This window comes from Lissotriton vulgaris, chromosome 4_1 (assembly GCF_964263255.1).
Source record: "Lissotriton vulgaris chromosome 4_1, aLisVul1.2, whole genome shotgun sequence".
Lineage (NCBI taxonomy): Eukaryota > Metazoa > Chordata > Amphibia > Caudata > Salamandridae > Lissotriton > Lissotriton vulgaris.
The window spans coordinates 1,452,006,197-1,452,019,907 of NC_141691.1; the positions used below are offsets into that span (position 1 = coordinate 1,452,006,197).

Sequence of the window (13,711 nt, forward strand, 5' to 3'; positions counted from 1 at the left end):
CGCAGTTGCCCACCTGATTGCATACTTGGCCCGCCCAAATAAACATTCCTGGAGCCGGGCCGGCTTCACAGTAAAGGAGACCCTTATGCCTCCATTTCTAGCTGTGGCAACTCAACCATTCAGGAATGGTTGTGTTTTAAACTAAAATGTATGGGAACTGTTTTGATCAAATTGGTGAAGCATGGAAACGCCGTTCCCCCGTTCCTCTGCCCACTTCGACCTCTGCATCAGGCCAAACTGCCTTGCATATATTACGGTTTGCCAGCGCGAGAAGGGCACGCACTCCTTTCCTAAATGGGTTGCCAGCCACCTCTGTTCCACTCATCAACCTGCCCTGTGGCTCCACCCACTCTCATCCGTGTGCACATACACTTCCGTTCGACATTTCTCCTTCGTGGTCTTCTCTGGCACGTTTTCCTTCTTCAGGTAAACAGACGCTATGCAGGAGGAATGTAGTTCACTTCACGGCACTCAGGTGCCAGCATCAAAATGAATTCCCATGCATGAGTAACTCATAATTACCCTTGGTACCATCCCAAATAGGCTTGCCACCAGCGCGCACGGCGTCTCGGGACAGCAGTTTCATTGCAATAAGAATTCTAGGCGTGTCCCCAAGCCTTAGCTCGGAGCTGTGATGATGGTGCCAGGCGTTTCGTGAGAGACCAGCCCAAGAGGCCTGGGTGGAGACGCTGAGTCCTCCGCGCAGCATCTTCACTGATGCATCACTCCGGGGTTCGGGCAACGCCCGTGAAACCCAGGTGTCAGTCAGAGCGCCCGCTGCGCCTCGCTTTTTCAACTCAGATGCCAAGCTGAGGGCCAAGGGAACAGTTAGAGGAGCTGCCAAACACCACAGACAAGCAACGGCGCCCACATACGGCAGGCACCATGGACTTGTTCCCTTTCAGGATAGCTGCTGCTTGCTTCATTGTGTTGGTAAGTAGCATGAACGCACCTTTCTACTGCTTGTGCTGTGCTATTACGTTCAACGCGGATTCTTTTACGTTTGTAGTTTAACGTTTATTTGACTGAGCAGCAGGCTTCCTAAGAGAAATGCTTCACGTAGTGGCACCGGGAACAGAGCAACAACAAAACTTTTTGTGAGGTAACAGGCAGATATAGGCGAGTGACATGGTGTGTTTAGTGTTTGAAGTTACTAAAATAAGTTCTTTCAAGGGGTAGAGGGGAAGAGGGGTTCAGGGTGCATGGGAGGGAGTGGATGATGGAGATGGGACGTCACGAGGACGTTCACTTACAGTCAGGTGTGATTTTAGAGCGGTTTTGAAGGACGGCATAGGGTGGCAGCCCACACGCTGATCGAACATTGGCCGATGACTGATTGCAAAGTTATAGTTGTGTTTTTAATATGAATTTATACGTTTAAATTAAAAGTGTTTGCCTTGCCTAACTTAGTTGTTGAAAGAAAAGCAGCGTTCCTACGTTCCAAACAGACAGACAATTCATTCATTATATCGTTTATGGGCAACACTATTTCAAAATGTACTCTAGAGAGTTGCCAGTTGTTTCAAAGCATATTTTTGTTTAGAAATGTATTTTGGGCTCGAACTGTTCACCTCTTCACTAATGTGATTTTGTAATTAATTATTTAGTGACTACAAGTCATAAACAAATTCTGTCTCTGGCCGACAGCAAATCAATTCTTTCGAATATGGCACTGTTCCTTAACATAAGAACATGAACAGACAATATATATACGTAGGGCCACCAAATGCTCTCCTTTGGCCATAGAAATAATATCTGACCGCAAGAAACGCCTTGAAAAGATATTATGTTTCAGCCAGCGGATTGGAAAGTTGTGGATGGAGGTCACCAAAGGTCAGATCAGCTTTTTGGTGCCCTTTGGTCTGGAAGAGGTGCGACGCGACACCCACGGAACTGTAAAACCGTCTGCAGTGTGTGTGGTGGCTGTAAAGATAGTTTATTGCTTTATTCATTTGCAAGATACCGCATCTGCATGCACAGCAATAAACAAACCTTTAGCTCACCCTTTGGACTAAAGAGAGCTTGTGTTTTTTAAGATACCTGAGTAACGAGCCACGACCTAATGCACGTTTAAAATAAGAGAGTTTGGAAAGAAACACAGTTACACTATTTCTATACACCAATAGACTTTTTAGTCAAGTCGTTTTGTTTGATAAAACTCGTCTGTAGGCTGCTTTTTGTGAATGGATATGTGTAGGAACCATGTCAGCATACTGTACATTGAGTGTCAAAGTGTCTGATGAGTTAGAAATGGTTATTTCTTATGACATTATGCAGAAAGTACCCCAGTGGGTTCACCGACTCCAGCAGAAATGTATGTGTAACCTGCCAATTATAGATTTGCATAGCTACATGCTCTTATCAGCTTTCCACCCATTCCAGGAGAATAAAATGAACATAATTGAGTTCAGAAATATTAACGCTTAAAATGTAAATACTAAATGACAATTCACTTCATGGTGTTTGGTTTATAAAGGAAAACTAATCCTATATATCTATAGCCCATAATATGTAATTTGAACAATAATATGTCATATATGTAACAACCGCAAACAAACTTACAATACAAATGCTCTCACTGCACATTGTGGTCTGTTTTGAAATCCAATTGGTATTGTGGTTATGTGAAATTTGATTTGGTGGAGCCATGTGCGAATGTTTATGATACACACCTGTATTGTGGAATGACAGTTTGTGATTGGCTGTCATTTCCCTTTATACTACCAGAATATAGGGTTTTAAATATTGTACTAAAATATCGTGAAGGTAAGTATATGCAAGTATAGGTTTACTTTACTAAACTCCACATCTATATACATTGTCAATATATATATAACTTCAAGGTACGAAGGTGTGGATTTAAGAATGGAAATCCATACTTCGCTGCATATACTTCTGTTAATGATATTTTAGTAGTTGCTATGCTGGCTATTTTTTTGTGCTGGCTATTTTAACCTACAACACTTTAACAACTTAGAATCTGTGATGCACAGCACTCATTTTCAAAAGAAGAGCACTTTGCCATCTGAATCCCATAGGAGAGTTTAGCTCCTTGCGACCCTAGAGAGGAGCCTCCAATTCTGACCTTCTTTTTAATATTTTAAGGCCTTCTGAAGAGAGTCACCCTGGTTCAAATGGATGAGATCAACTGTAACTCATTAGTGAAATTACTATGTTCCATGTTTTCGGAAAGGCGCATCCAGGCTTGAAAAACGGAATTGGCATGGACATACCTCTCAACTCTCCCGCCTTTGGCGGGTAACATATGGCAGGGTGTTTCTCACTCCTGATGTTCCACCACCTTCCTTTCTCGGGGGTGTAATGGATCAATGACTCTGAACTGTCTACATAAAACGCTAATAACTTGTTAAAAAATAACAGATGTTACATTACTCAATTTACGGACCTTTGGGAAGACAGAAGGCTGACTTGGGAGTGGGATATGAACTGGCGATCTGCGCATATGAGCATTCAATTCATTGAGCAATCCTTCTGGCACGGTGATAGATAGTATCAAGGCTAGGGAATGAGTGTAGCAGAACAGAGTCCATGTATATATAAAAATGGCATTACTAATTTGTCCATCACACTCTCATAGTGCCAAGATGCGACTCTGGGTGAGCATTGAAATTGCTAAATTCTCACTCACTCTCACTTAAATCTATATATATATCGAGGGATGTAGATGTAGGTCGAAAGGTAAATTAATGTCCTACTTGAACAAAAAATATTAGAATCCACCATCATAATTGAGAGTCTTATCCGCCAACCTATTGAAAAAGGTTGCGAGGTAGGCGTGGAGTTATCTGGTGATTCTGGTGGTAAAGACTTGCTGCTCACATATTGATCCATGGGATTACAGAAGAAACATGGATAATTATTGACATCATGTGGTTCCGGTGAAGCAGCTTGTTGATCTAAGGTGCTTTAATTCATGTCAGCACAGCCATGGAATCCACACGTTTCAATTAAAAGTCGCAATGGCATAAACAACAGATCTATTTCAAAATAGAGATCAACATCAACCAAAATAGAAAAAATAGTTCAAAAGATGGACTTGTTATAGCCATTGGTATCTGACCTTAGGGTGTCTTGTGTCAAAAGGAAGATCTTCAACCTTAATTGTTTACCCCCAGGCAAGCACCGGGTGCACAAAAAAATACACAATACATTCCCACCCACACTTTGCGTTTCTTCTCGAGATGAAACTCCTCAGCACATGGACAAGCAAGATATCTGTTTTCATTGATGGGCGCATGGTGTTGGTGTTGGCTTTTGTGTAGTTATTGTTGGAATGTGCATTTAAAATGCTACCTGTGTCCCACACAGACGTCGATGTGGCTATCGAGATAAAGTAGTATCTGCATGTTTTACTCAATATTAACTGAGCATAGTATTATAATCCATTTACTTTGGCAGCAGGTGAGCTGAGAAACAGTTCACTGCTTTGTGTTTACTCGGGTAAAACGTAACAAAATATTTTGCAAAAAATTAATACATTCAGGGACTTCGCTGAAACTAGTGTCGGGTTGATTCAGATTGGTTCCGGCATGTTCGTTGCATGAAACTATCTTCCTAGTATGAAATTATGTGTGTCGCAATCAATGAGGCATCTCTTTGTGTTGAGCTACTTTTGGCTACGCCCTTGTTTATTAATTCACTGAAGGACTGTCCCTGTTAGCAGAGCAGAGAACTGAAATGAACTACCTGCTCTGATGTCCTACTTCATGGACACCACATGCAGAAATCTACTTCAGATCCAATCTGTGTACCAATTGACTGGAAATGACTAGTATGCGTGTAGATTCACATTGATAGCAACAGGGCAAATGGCTGCCAATCGAAGAATTCATGGGGAAGTTAAGACCATTATGATCCAGTTTTACCAGCCCTTTTGCAATTTGGATCAAGTCATCTGATTAACAGATCAAAATACTTTCTATCACCTATTCTAAGAAACAAGCCAAATCTCCCAATGAATGCGCCTATTATTACCAAGTCTAGAACTGTGCTTGGCGAACTGCTCCACATAACCGCATTCTTGTGAAACTATTTTTAATTAAAGGTGCTTGTTTGAACCCTTTGCAGCATATGAATACACCTCAACTTATGTTGTCACAGACTACATGAAAACATACGCGCCATTATTCCATTATTGGACGGTGGTGAAGAATTAAAAGACCTAATGTTAGGAACTTGAAAAAAAATGACAATCTCATTAGATAGTTCTTTATTTTTTAATTGAACTGCACCACCAGAATATAATGCACTTCTCAACACCGGACTATGATCCATCAAACATCTGACTTCTGTATGATTTATTGAAATAACGGGGATGCTGAATTACGTTGAGCAGAGAAATATATATTTCACAGTAGACTACACCTATCTTTGCTTCAAGGAAAAAATATATTTTACACTACAGTTATAAAAGGATCCTACACAAATGTTTCATGTTCTCTGTGTCTCTCTCCACTAATAATTTCAAGTAGCCTGATGGCAGGTGTTGTTCCTTTCAATTTCTTACCTTTATAGTGCACATAGTCAGACAATATGTACAGAGTAAAACTACTGTTAGAAGAATGCAAAACAAAATTAACCAATGTAAGAACCACTTTCCAATAGCATTGTATACTTTGAAATCACTGGTGATTCCTCATTACAGCCCTACCTTGATTCAAACTAATGTTTCTTTAAAGAAAAGGATAAATAGGTGTGCTGAGGTAAAACAGTACCCACCCATTTTGAATGGGCCTTGAGTAATTAGCAGCAGCCCTGCCCAAAACTACATACATTAGTGATAGCCTAATTTTAATGAGACAGCGCTTTCTCATGGTGTGCAGCTAATGCATAGGGGATATATTTTCTATATGTATGCACCTCACATTGGAAGCATAGATCATGTTGGTCAAGATCAGAATAAAGTTGGTTCATAGCGCTAAGCGGGTTATGCAATTGTATCACGTCCGACCAGATCAGTTCATCCAGTCCTAACTTTTTCTTTTCATTTTATAAGAGTTAAACAAGAAGGACTACAAGTACCAGAGAGCAGAGAAAAGTATGACTTATTGAACTATTTAGAAGAGCTTGTCACAGCAGCCACCTCTGATGTCCGCTGCTGGCCAGTATGAGGAAACTGACATTACTAAGTTTGCCTTCATTTGAAAATATTATAAAATTAGAGCATTTCACGGGTTCTAAATTTAGACAATATGTTTACACAATTACTTAAATGAGCAGAAATATTTTTATAAACACGATAACATTTATGTGGCTATAGCTTGTAGGTAATATTTTATATGCTTAAGTCTTAAACTTAAAAACACAGACTAATTTAATTATGCATGGAGAATGTACACAAGCAGGCCTCTTGTGCAGAGACAGGTCAGTCAAACATGATCACTCAAAATGCTGAGAGCAAAGGAAGTTCAACCCATCAGCAAACGTGGCCATAACCTTAAGTACCAGCCAGCCCCTAACTCCTGCCCATTATTGCATATGTCTACTCATGTGAGGTGGAATGGTCGCTGACATGATGTGAGCTAACAGAAGACGGAATAGGCTCCTAGTTTATTATGTTTTACTAGGGCTAAAAACCAGAAGAAGTGGGCTACATTTGTAAATTACAACTTTTCACATAACATTTCGTAGTTAGCACGAAGGGGTGCTTAACAGGGTCGTTATGCAAAGCAATAAGATAGCAGCATCACAGGTTAAAGGGAAGCAGGGTAGTACCACTGGGCTGAGGATGTGCAGAGGAAGGCTGAGGGCCAAGGGAGTCAATGCGGCTGAGGATGAATAGCTCTTTTCAGAACAGAAGATGGATGCTACTTTTCTATGTTTTAGAATATACTTCAATGTTATAATTTACTCATAAAGGGAGAATGGCTAATTCAGTTGCTAAGGATCAAACAATAAGATGACCCTAGCAAAATCTGTCAACCTATTGTTTTTAATCTGACCACATATGCCCGCAGGAGTAATATTTAACCTCTGAGCCTCTTTACCTGCTGTACCTGGAGACTAGGTGTATCAGATGGTAAGATAGCACAGTGGTCTATAATTCCCTCTAGCGGGACTTGCATGTCTTCAGGAGATCTTAGCTTCTAAGACTGGTGAAACAGCGCAGGCGGTCAATACACCAACAGTGAAGTAATGTCCTAACCCAGAGGTCAAATGTGTCAGTCTTAGTAAATGAGACTAGTGGGAAAATGTAGCTATTGCAGAAATCCAGATGTAACCTGCTGTTTATAAGTTCTCTTCCTGGTAAAAAAGCACAGTTGATAGACCCTACTCAAAACGCACGCATGTAACACGAGGGAGATCATTGTGACTCTATGCAGGTCTAAATCAAAGTCCCATTCTCTTGAGGGCCACTAAGGTGAGTGGTAATTAACCCCATTTTTGAGTGCTAAGAAACAATTACGTTGGTTATTCTAAGCCTATAAAACATTATCTATCTTTTGCATTTAAGAGACTTGGAAATGTATTATACATGGTCCCCAGGGGCACAATGGGCTATGAGCCCACTTATTCCAGCCCTGGGGGAAATTTGGTAATTTACCGGGGGCTGCAGATGCTTCTGCGGCTCCTAATGCAATAATGACTGGAGCACATGAAGCTGAAGAGCTATCCTGAGAGGGTGTCGACTCAATTGCATGGGAACATGGCCCTATGCAAATGAGGAATCTGTTTGGCTCTGCACCCAGGCCATATTACAGAGGGTAGTCACAGAAAAAACAGGATACCGAAAATTAACCCAAAGGACCTGGGGAACCTATGATACAGACAAACAATGGCCAGATGAGAAAAAGCAACAAGAGGCATAGGAGAACTGAATATATCAAAAGATCTCCAACCACTTAATGGAAAAGAAGAACAAACTTGCAGATTCAATCCACAGTTACAAGGTTAGGGCCACAGACAAGATTTCAAAAACAGAAGATTAAAACACATACACATAATTGCATTCCTGAAAGTTTAGTTACATCAGTTATATGTCAGTCTCAAACAACATTCTTATTTACACATTGTATCGAAAACTCTTAGCTCCACAAATGGATAAGGTGATAAAAATGAGTACTCAGAGAAGGTGCTTGTGTGGATAAGGAGTATAAAGAGGAAAAGGCGCCGGGTGTCCTTTAGACCTTTTCTAAAATCATATTATTGTACATGCACAGATACAAACATGCCCTTAGGAGGCCCACTGATAGTGGCCACAAAAAGATGGAGCACTGTGAGTGCGCCTGATGAGAACAGCCCTCTGGAGGGAGGAAAGGGGGTTCCACAGTCACTCACGGCACCCGCCTGCAGGGGTATCTCTAACCCCTTTAAAGTGCAATCGGGTAGCCACTTGCACTGTGAAACATGAAGCGGATTTGAATCAGCTGCTCTGTATTTCACTGAATGGTCTGCCCAAAGGGCAGCCAAGTTCGCGGCTGCCTTTGGGGTAGCACATTCATTGTAATAGGGTGCACTGTCTCTGTTTGTGCTTGGTGCACCTGCTTAAAGGTGTACCATGGCGCAAACCAGGATAATGCGCCCTGACCATTCTGTGTGTTTCATCCATCCTGCTCATTTTAATACAATGAGCCTTCGACCAGTGTTCAGGGACAGTCCTATGTCCGAGTCAGTCTACAGCTATGTTACAGAGGGTTCCAGGCAGATTCAATATACTTACTGATTGAATATATTAAAGATACTGTTAGAGGAATATCAACACACTGGCTAGTCTTTGGTTTAGGTCAGTGTGCTGCTGGCATTCTGATGCCTCAGTCTGGAGTTAGCAAACAAGATGCCACTCTTTTCTCCCAGCAAAGGAGATATTTGGCAGAGTTAAGGTCACATGGGCACTTCAGTGTCAAATTCAGCCTTAAGGTACAGGTACTACTAATGATTGCATTGAAACTGGGAGGTAAGACTGAGCGATCTCCATGACACCAATATCAAAGAGTTCTCACAGTTCCTGCCTCAGGCTCATGAGGAAGCCAGCACTTAGCCGCTTTTACCCATGAACCTCTCGGCATCCAGTACCACATGCGCTTCTCCTTGCCCATACCCTTGTGGCATCTTTCACTTGGGATCTACTGCCACCATCATGCATCGTTCTTTTTAGCGCTCTGCTTTGCCCACTCTGCCTTGCCAAAGAAAGTGTTACGCTTTCTCCTCTGAAATAGGATCTAATATTTAAATTACGCATTGCAGCTCAAATAATTCAAGTTACTTTACCATGATCCTAGCAGAATCCTACTCAAGTAGCTTTAGTTCCTTATTGATGAATTATCTTATCTCCTTGGTCAAATAATTTAAATGTCACCGAAGCTGATGTCACCCATATCCTAAAAGCAATTTTAAAAGGAAAACTAATTTGACATTTTTACATAAAATATTCCCTCACGTAAAAAAGACTTGCAATATGCGTCAGTTCATCAAATTTTGAGAAATGTTCATGAAATTCCTCGAAGTTACAAGAAACAAACATTTGCACATCCGTAGGATATGTTGCATTATTTTAAGAAAGTGCAGATGCACACTAGTACTTTAATCAGATTACAAGATGGAAGTGGTACAAATGTAGCATGGATGCACTGTACGGAATGACTGAAATTAAGCACTTCATTTTGCACCATCGGATTCTCTCCTGCACTGAAACCCTCCACTTGAACTGCATTATGAACTCTAGAGATGTCCATCACCTGCACACATCTGTGAGGATTGGAGGTGGGCAGGAATATTTCCCATCTTTCCTTGCATATTTCTTGACCATCGTCGCCATGTCTTTCTCTATCCATTCAAAGGCATTTAAACCCAGGATACCAAGGAAGGGTTATAATGGTATGACTCTACCAACGTTCTATTTGGTACAACAACCTTATGCAAATTAACAATCAGCCGGTGTATTGGAAATCCTGGCAAGGTGAAGGAATGGGCTGGGTATATCACCAATTAAATAATAATAAGGTTTAGTCTTGTATAGAATTCCAAAACAAATTTTCTGTACCAAAGTAATTTGGTAAAAATATCTTCTAATATGTAATTATCTCTCTAATGCATTGTTACAACTAAGTCAAACTGTTAACTTCCCTCAAAGGAATAAAAGGCTACTTCAACTTGTGTCCTCCAACTCAAGTGCCTCTTTATTTTATTTGATTCTGATAGAGCAAAGTCCAAGACGAAATTGGCTTGGGAGATGGATTTCATTGTATGCTGGTCTATTGATCTATGGAACAAAATCTGGTTTAAAATTCACCAATCATCTCAAGCAGCCAACACTTTACACTTTACTTTGTTTGCCACCGCTTATTATTTACTTCTCTTTTCTTGGGCAATTGATACAAAAGTACTGGAATGACCTTCTACATTTTAGAGGCTTATCTGCGAAAATTCTGTAACACATTAAATATTAATTAATAACTAATAATTATATTACTTGACAGGCCAAAAGTCTTCTTCAGATCTTGATCCACAAGAGTTTTGCTCTTGAAGGGCTTGTAGTATGTATTGTAAGCCATAATAACTATCAAGTACTTCTGAGGTTCATCCCCTTACACATTTAAAATAAATCCTGTCTATCCCACCACCACAAATATTGTAATGTGGGCTGGCTGAGACAGATATTAAATATTTCCTCCCAAACATCAAAAATGCCACCTTTAAGGTTGCCACTTGTCTTTCCATTTTAATCCCAGCCTGACTAATGTCATGAAAATAATATACGGCGGATGAGAGTTCCAGGACTGGGTTGTAGAAGGTCAGTTTGCAAACCAAATAGTATGTGGTTTTGAAGCAGGCAGAATAACGACCGACTCAGCAGGCCAACTACGCCTTCTTTGCCAGAAAACACCACTGCATTACAGGAATTCAGTAAGATCTGGAGAAATGTGTAAACTAGAGGAAAATCTTACAGGCCAAGAAGAGCAGGGGGACTTGGCTCGTATGATTGGCGTCTGGCAGCACATCAGCCAAAGTCTATTTGAATTTTTAGGTCGATCATTCAGAGATCTCTCTAATACGGGTTTCAACAATCCAGCAGAGATGTAGGTGAGTGTTGTTGAAAGTGGGTCATCTAAAAACAAAAAAAGGGAGTTGCCTTCAAAATGACGCCTCTTTACACCTCCAAGCTGGTTCATTCGTCTGACTGGGGGCCTTGTCAGAGCATGTGCACAAGCCTTCCTCAGGGCGTTTGAACCACTCCCTAAATGCATGTGTATTCTGAGAGTATCGACAAGATTGCTCACTCAGACTTGGTTTCCAAAAATCAGTGACTTGATCTTTTCAAATGCATGTTTCTGTTTGTTAATACTGATGAAATCTGCTGACTTGACAGACTTGGGCAGTGAAGGCCTCATCCTCACAGATCACGGGAACGAGCAAGATGAATATGGCGTTGACTTTGTATTTTTACAAATTGAATCCATTATGATCAAACAAACAAGATGGAAGATGTATAACCGTGATCCAATCAACTGAAGTACCCAACACAGAACCTCATTGTCACCCGATACAAGTCATTCAAACATTATTGTAATGAAAAGGAGATGCAAGATGGACATGCTTTTTCAAGCGAAATTGTGAATTAATATTCCCAAGGATCATCTAAACCTCATGGACCACAAGAACCCTTAGTCGAGGACCCCTCTTTCTGAATTAGAGCACAAGCAGGAGCACTTGGTTGTTTCTATGATTCTAAGTAAAACACACAAATATATATTCATACTCAAAAGCAGCACCAGAATTTGCTTTCTTTGAACTATTGGGTATAAAGATCTATTCTAAGTGAAAATGTGCTTATTAATCGGCATTGAAGGAGCTAGACAATGGGAAAGCTGTGAACATCTTGAGATCCTGCAGTACGTGATAAGGGAGGAGCAGCAGTGAATAGAAAGGAAAGTCAGGTACTATGATATCAGTCCATTGAAAGCCGATCCTAATAGAGAAACTGTTGGAGCTTTTGATGGTTAGCATCACTTTTTATTTCTTGTTTGTCACATCCATGATTCCCTCCATCTAATCCCCACAGCTAAAACTGGGACTCTTTCAAATTCCAGAGTCTGCTCTGCCGTCTGGTTTGCTCTCAGTATTGCACAAAATACGGCAAGAGAATTGCAAATGACACCGCACCTAACTACTGACTTATGGTTTTGATCATGGAAGTCTTTTGCTCCTATGACTTTCTTTCCCAAACACTTCACTGATACTCTGCCTATTGTGTTAGAGGCAAAAGTAATTGAAAGAGAAAGGCAGATGATAAAAAACATTGTTTACACATTTTATGCAATGTAAAGCCAATGGGGGCAGGATTTGTCACATTGAGTGTAAGACACACAGGAAATCCGATATATGTGGGCCTTACACACCTTGTTGTGTGATTATTCAAACTGATAAGGGGGGCCTTACCTGACATCACACTAACCGAAACCCAAGAATTGGTTTTCAGGAGAAATATTAATGATCTCATCTGGGGTTTACAAAAAGAGGGTACTGTTGATTATAGGCATGCTGGTGGGGAGACTGTAAGGGAAACACAGCTGTCCACAGTGCTTAGAGTTTTGACGGCTGGGGGTGTACAGCAGAAGGAGGCTGATGGGCCATAATATGTGGATGATGATGTATCGGAAGGTCAAGTCTGACAGAAGTCCCTCCTCTTTGTCTACAACAAACAGGGGCATGAAACTAAAGTACCTGAAACAAGCACTCAGTATTAGTATATTTTACACTAAAACTTGAACATATACATAATACGCTTTCCAAGTGTAGCACAGGACCAAGATACCGCAGTGCAGAAACACAACTCCTACCAATACAAGAGTATATAATACTTAGGTATCAATCTTGTCACTAGTACTTCAACCAACCTCAGTAGAAGCGAATATTTGACATCATATCCTCTAAGTAGGAGGTTAAGAACCCTTCAAAGAATCAGAATTTTTGCCGGACAACTGCCCAAGGCAAAAAAATCTTGTTCCTTCCCTATGTCCCTAGTTAGCTGGTCTTCCCAATCCAGCAGTGACATGTGCACATAAGACTCTATGTATTTCTGTAACAAGTCTTACAGAGCACAATCCCCGCCAAATAGCAACAGAGATCAGAGGAGCAACTCATAAAAGCGCTGTGCATCAAGACAAGAAACATCTGGGGAATCGCGGCTTAATGAAGTGTGGAAATTCTACTTCAGTTGAAGTGCACTACAGAAACAGATCTGCTTAGGCAAGGGAGATAATGTTATTAAATGTCAAACTTGTTAGTCAAACACATTGCTGCACGATGGACCTGAACATGCCTTGTGTCACTCAATTGTTTGACATGTTCCTTCTATAATACACAGGAATGGGACCTAGCAACAGTTGTCCGCACATAGCTTCTGACTGGGGACAGGTAGGCATCCCACGCACGCTTCAGTTGCTGACCTAGAAACACACCCAATTGCAAAACCGAGGAAACCTGATCCTTGAAGTAGGAAGTGGAAAGAGGGAGAGGTGGGTGGGGTGCAGAACAATTATTCACCCAGAGTCACGTTAATTGCTATGTTCAAGTGCTGCTGTGCACCAACTCATTGCATGAGTCATGGGGAAGGTAATGTTAAAGCAAATAATGTGGCATCAACTAAGGAGCTGGCAGTCAGTGGTCTGCAGATTCAGTCTCAGCAAATCATGCAAATCAGCAGCCAGGGTGTCTGGATACTCAATTGTAGTCCATTGAGCATACAGAATGG

The 13,711-nt window shown here is 41.0% G+C and overlaps 1 protein-coding gene across 1 annotated transcript in view; it reads left to right on the forward strand.

Annotated features, from left to right (window-relative positions):
- The first annotated feature begins 368 nt into the window (after positions 1-368).
- LOC147724094 (desmoglein-4-like) overlaps positions 369-13,711 on the forward strand; it is a 110,200-nt gene continuing 96,857 nt past the window's right edge. Inside the window, exon 1 of the mRNA XM_086965675.1 lies at positions 369-933. Coding sequence (XP_086821801.1) covers positions 886-933 — 48 coding nt within the window. The 5' untranslated portion in view covers positions 369-885. The remainder of the gene's footprint in view (positions 934-13,711) is intronic.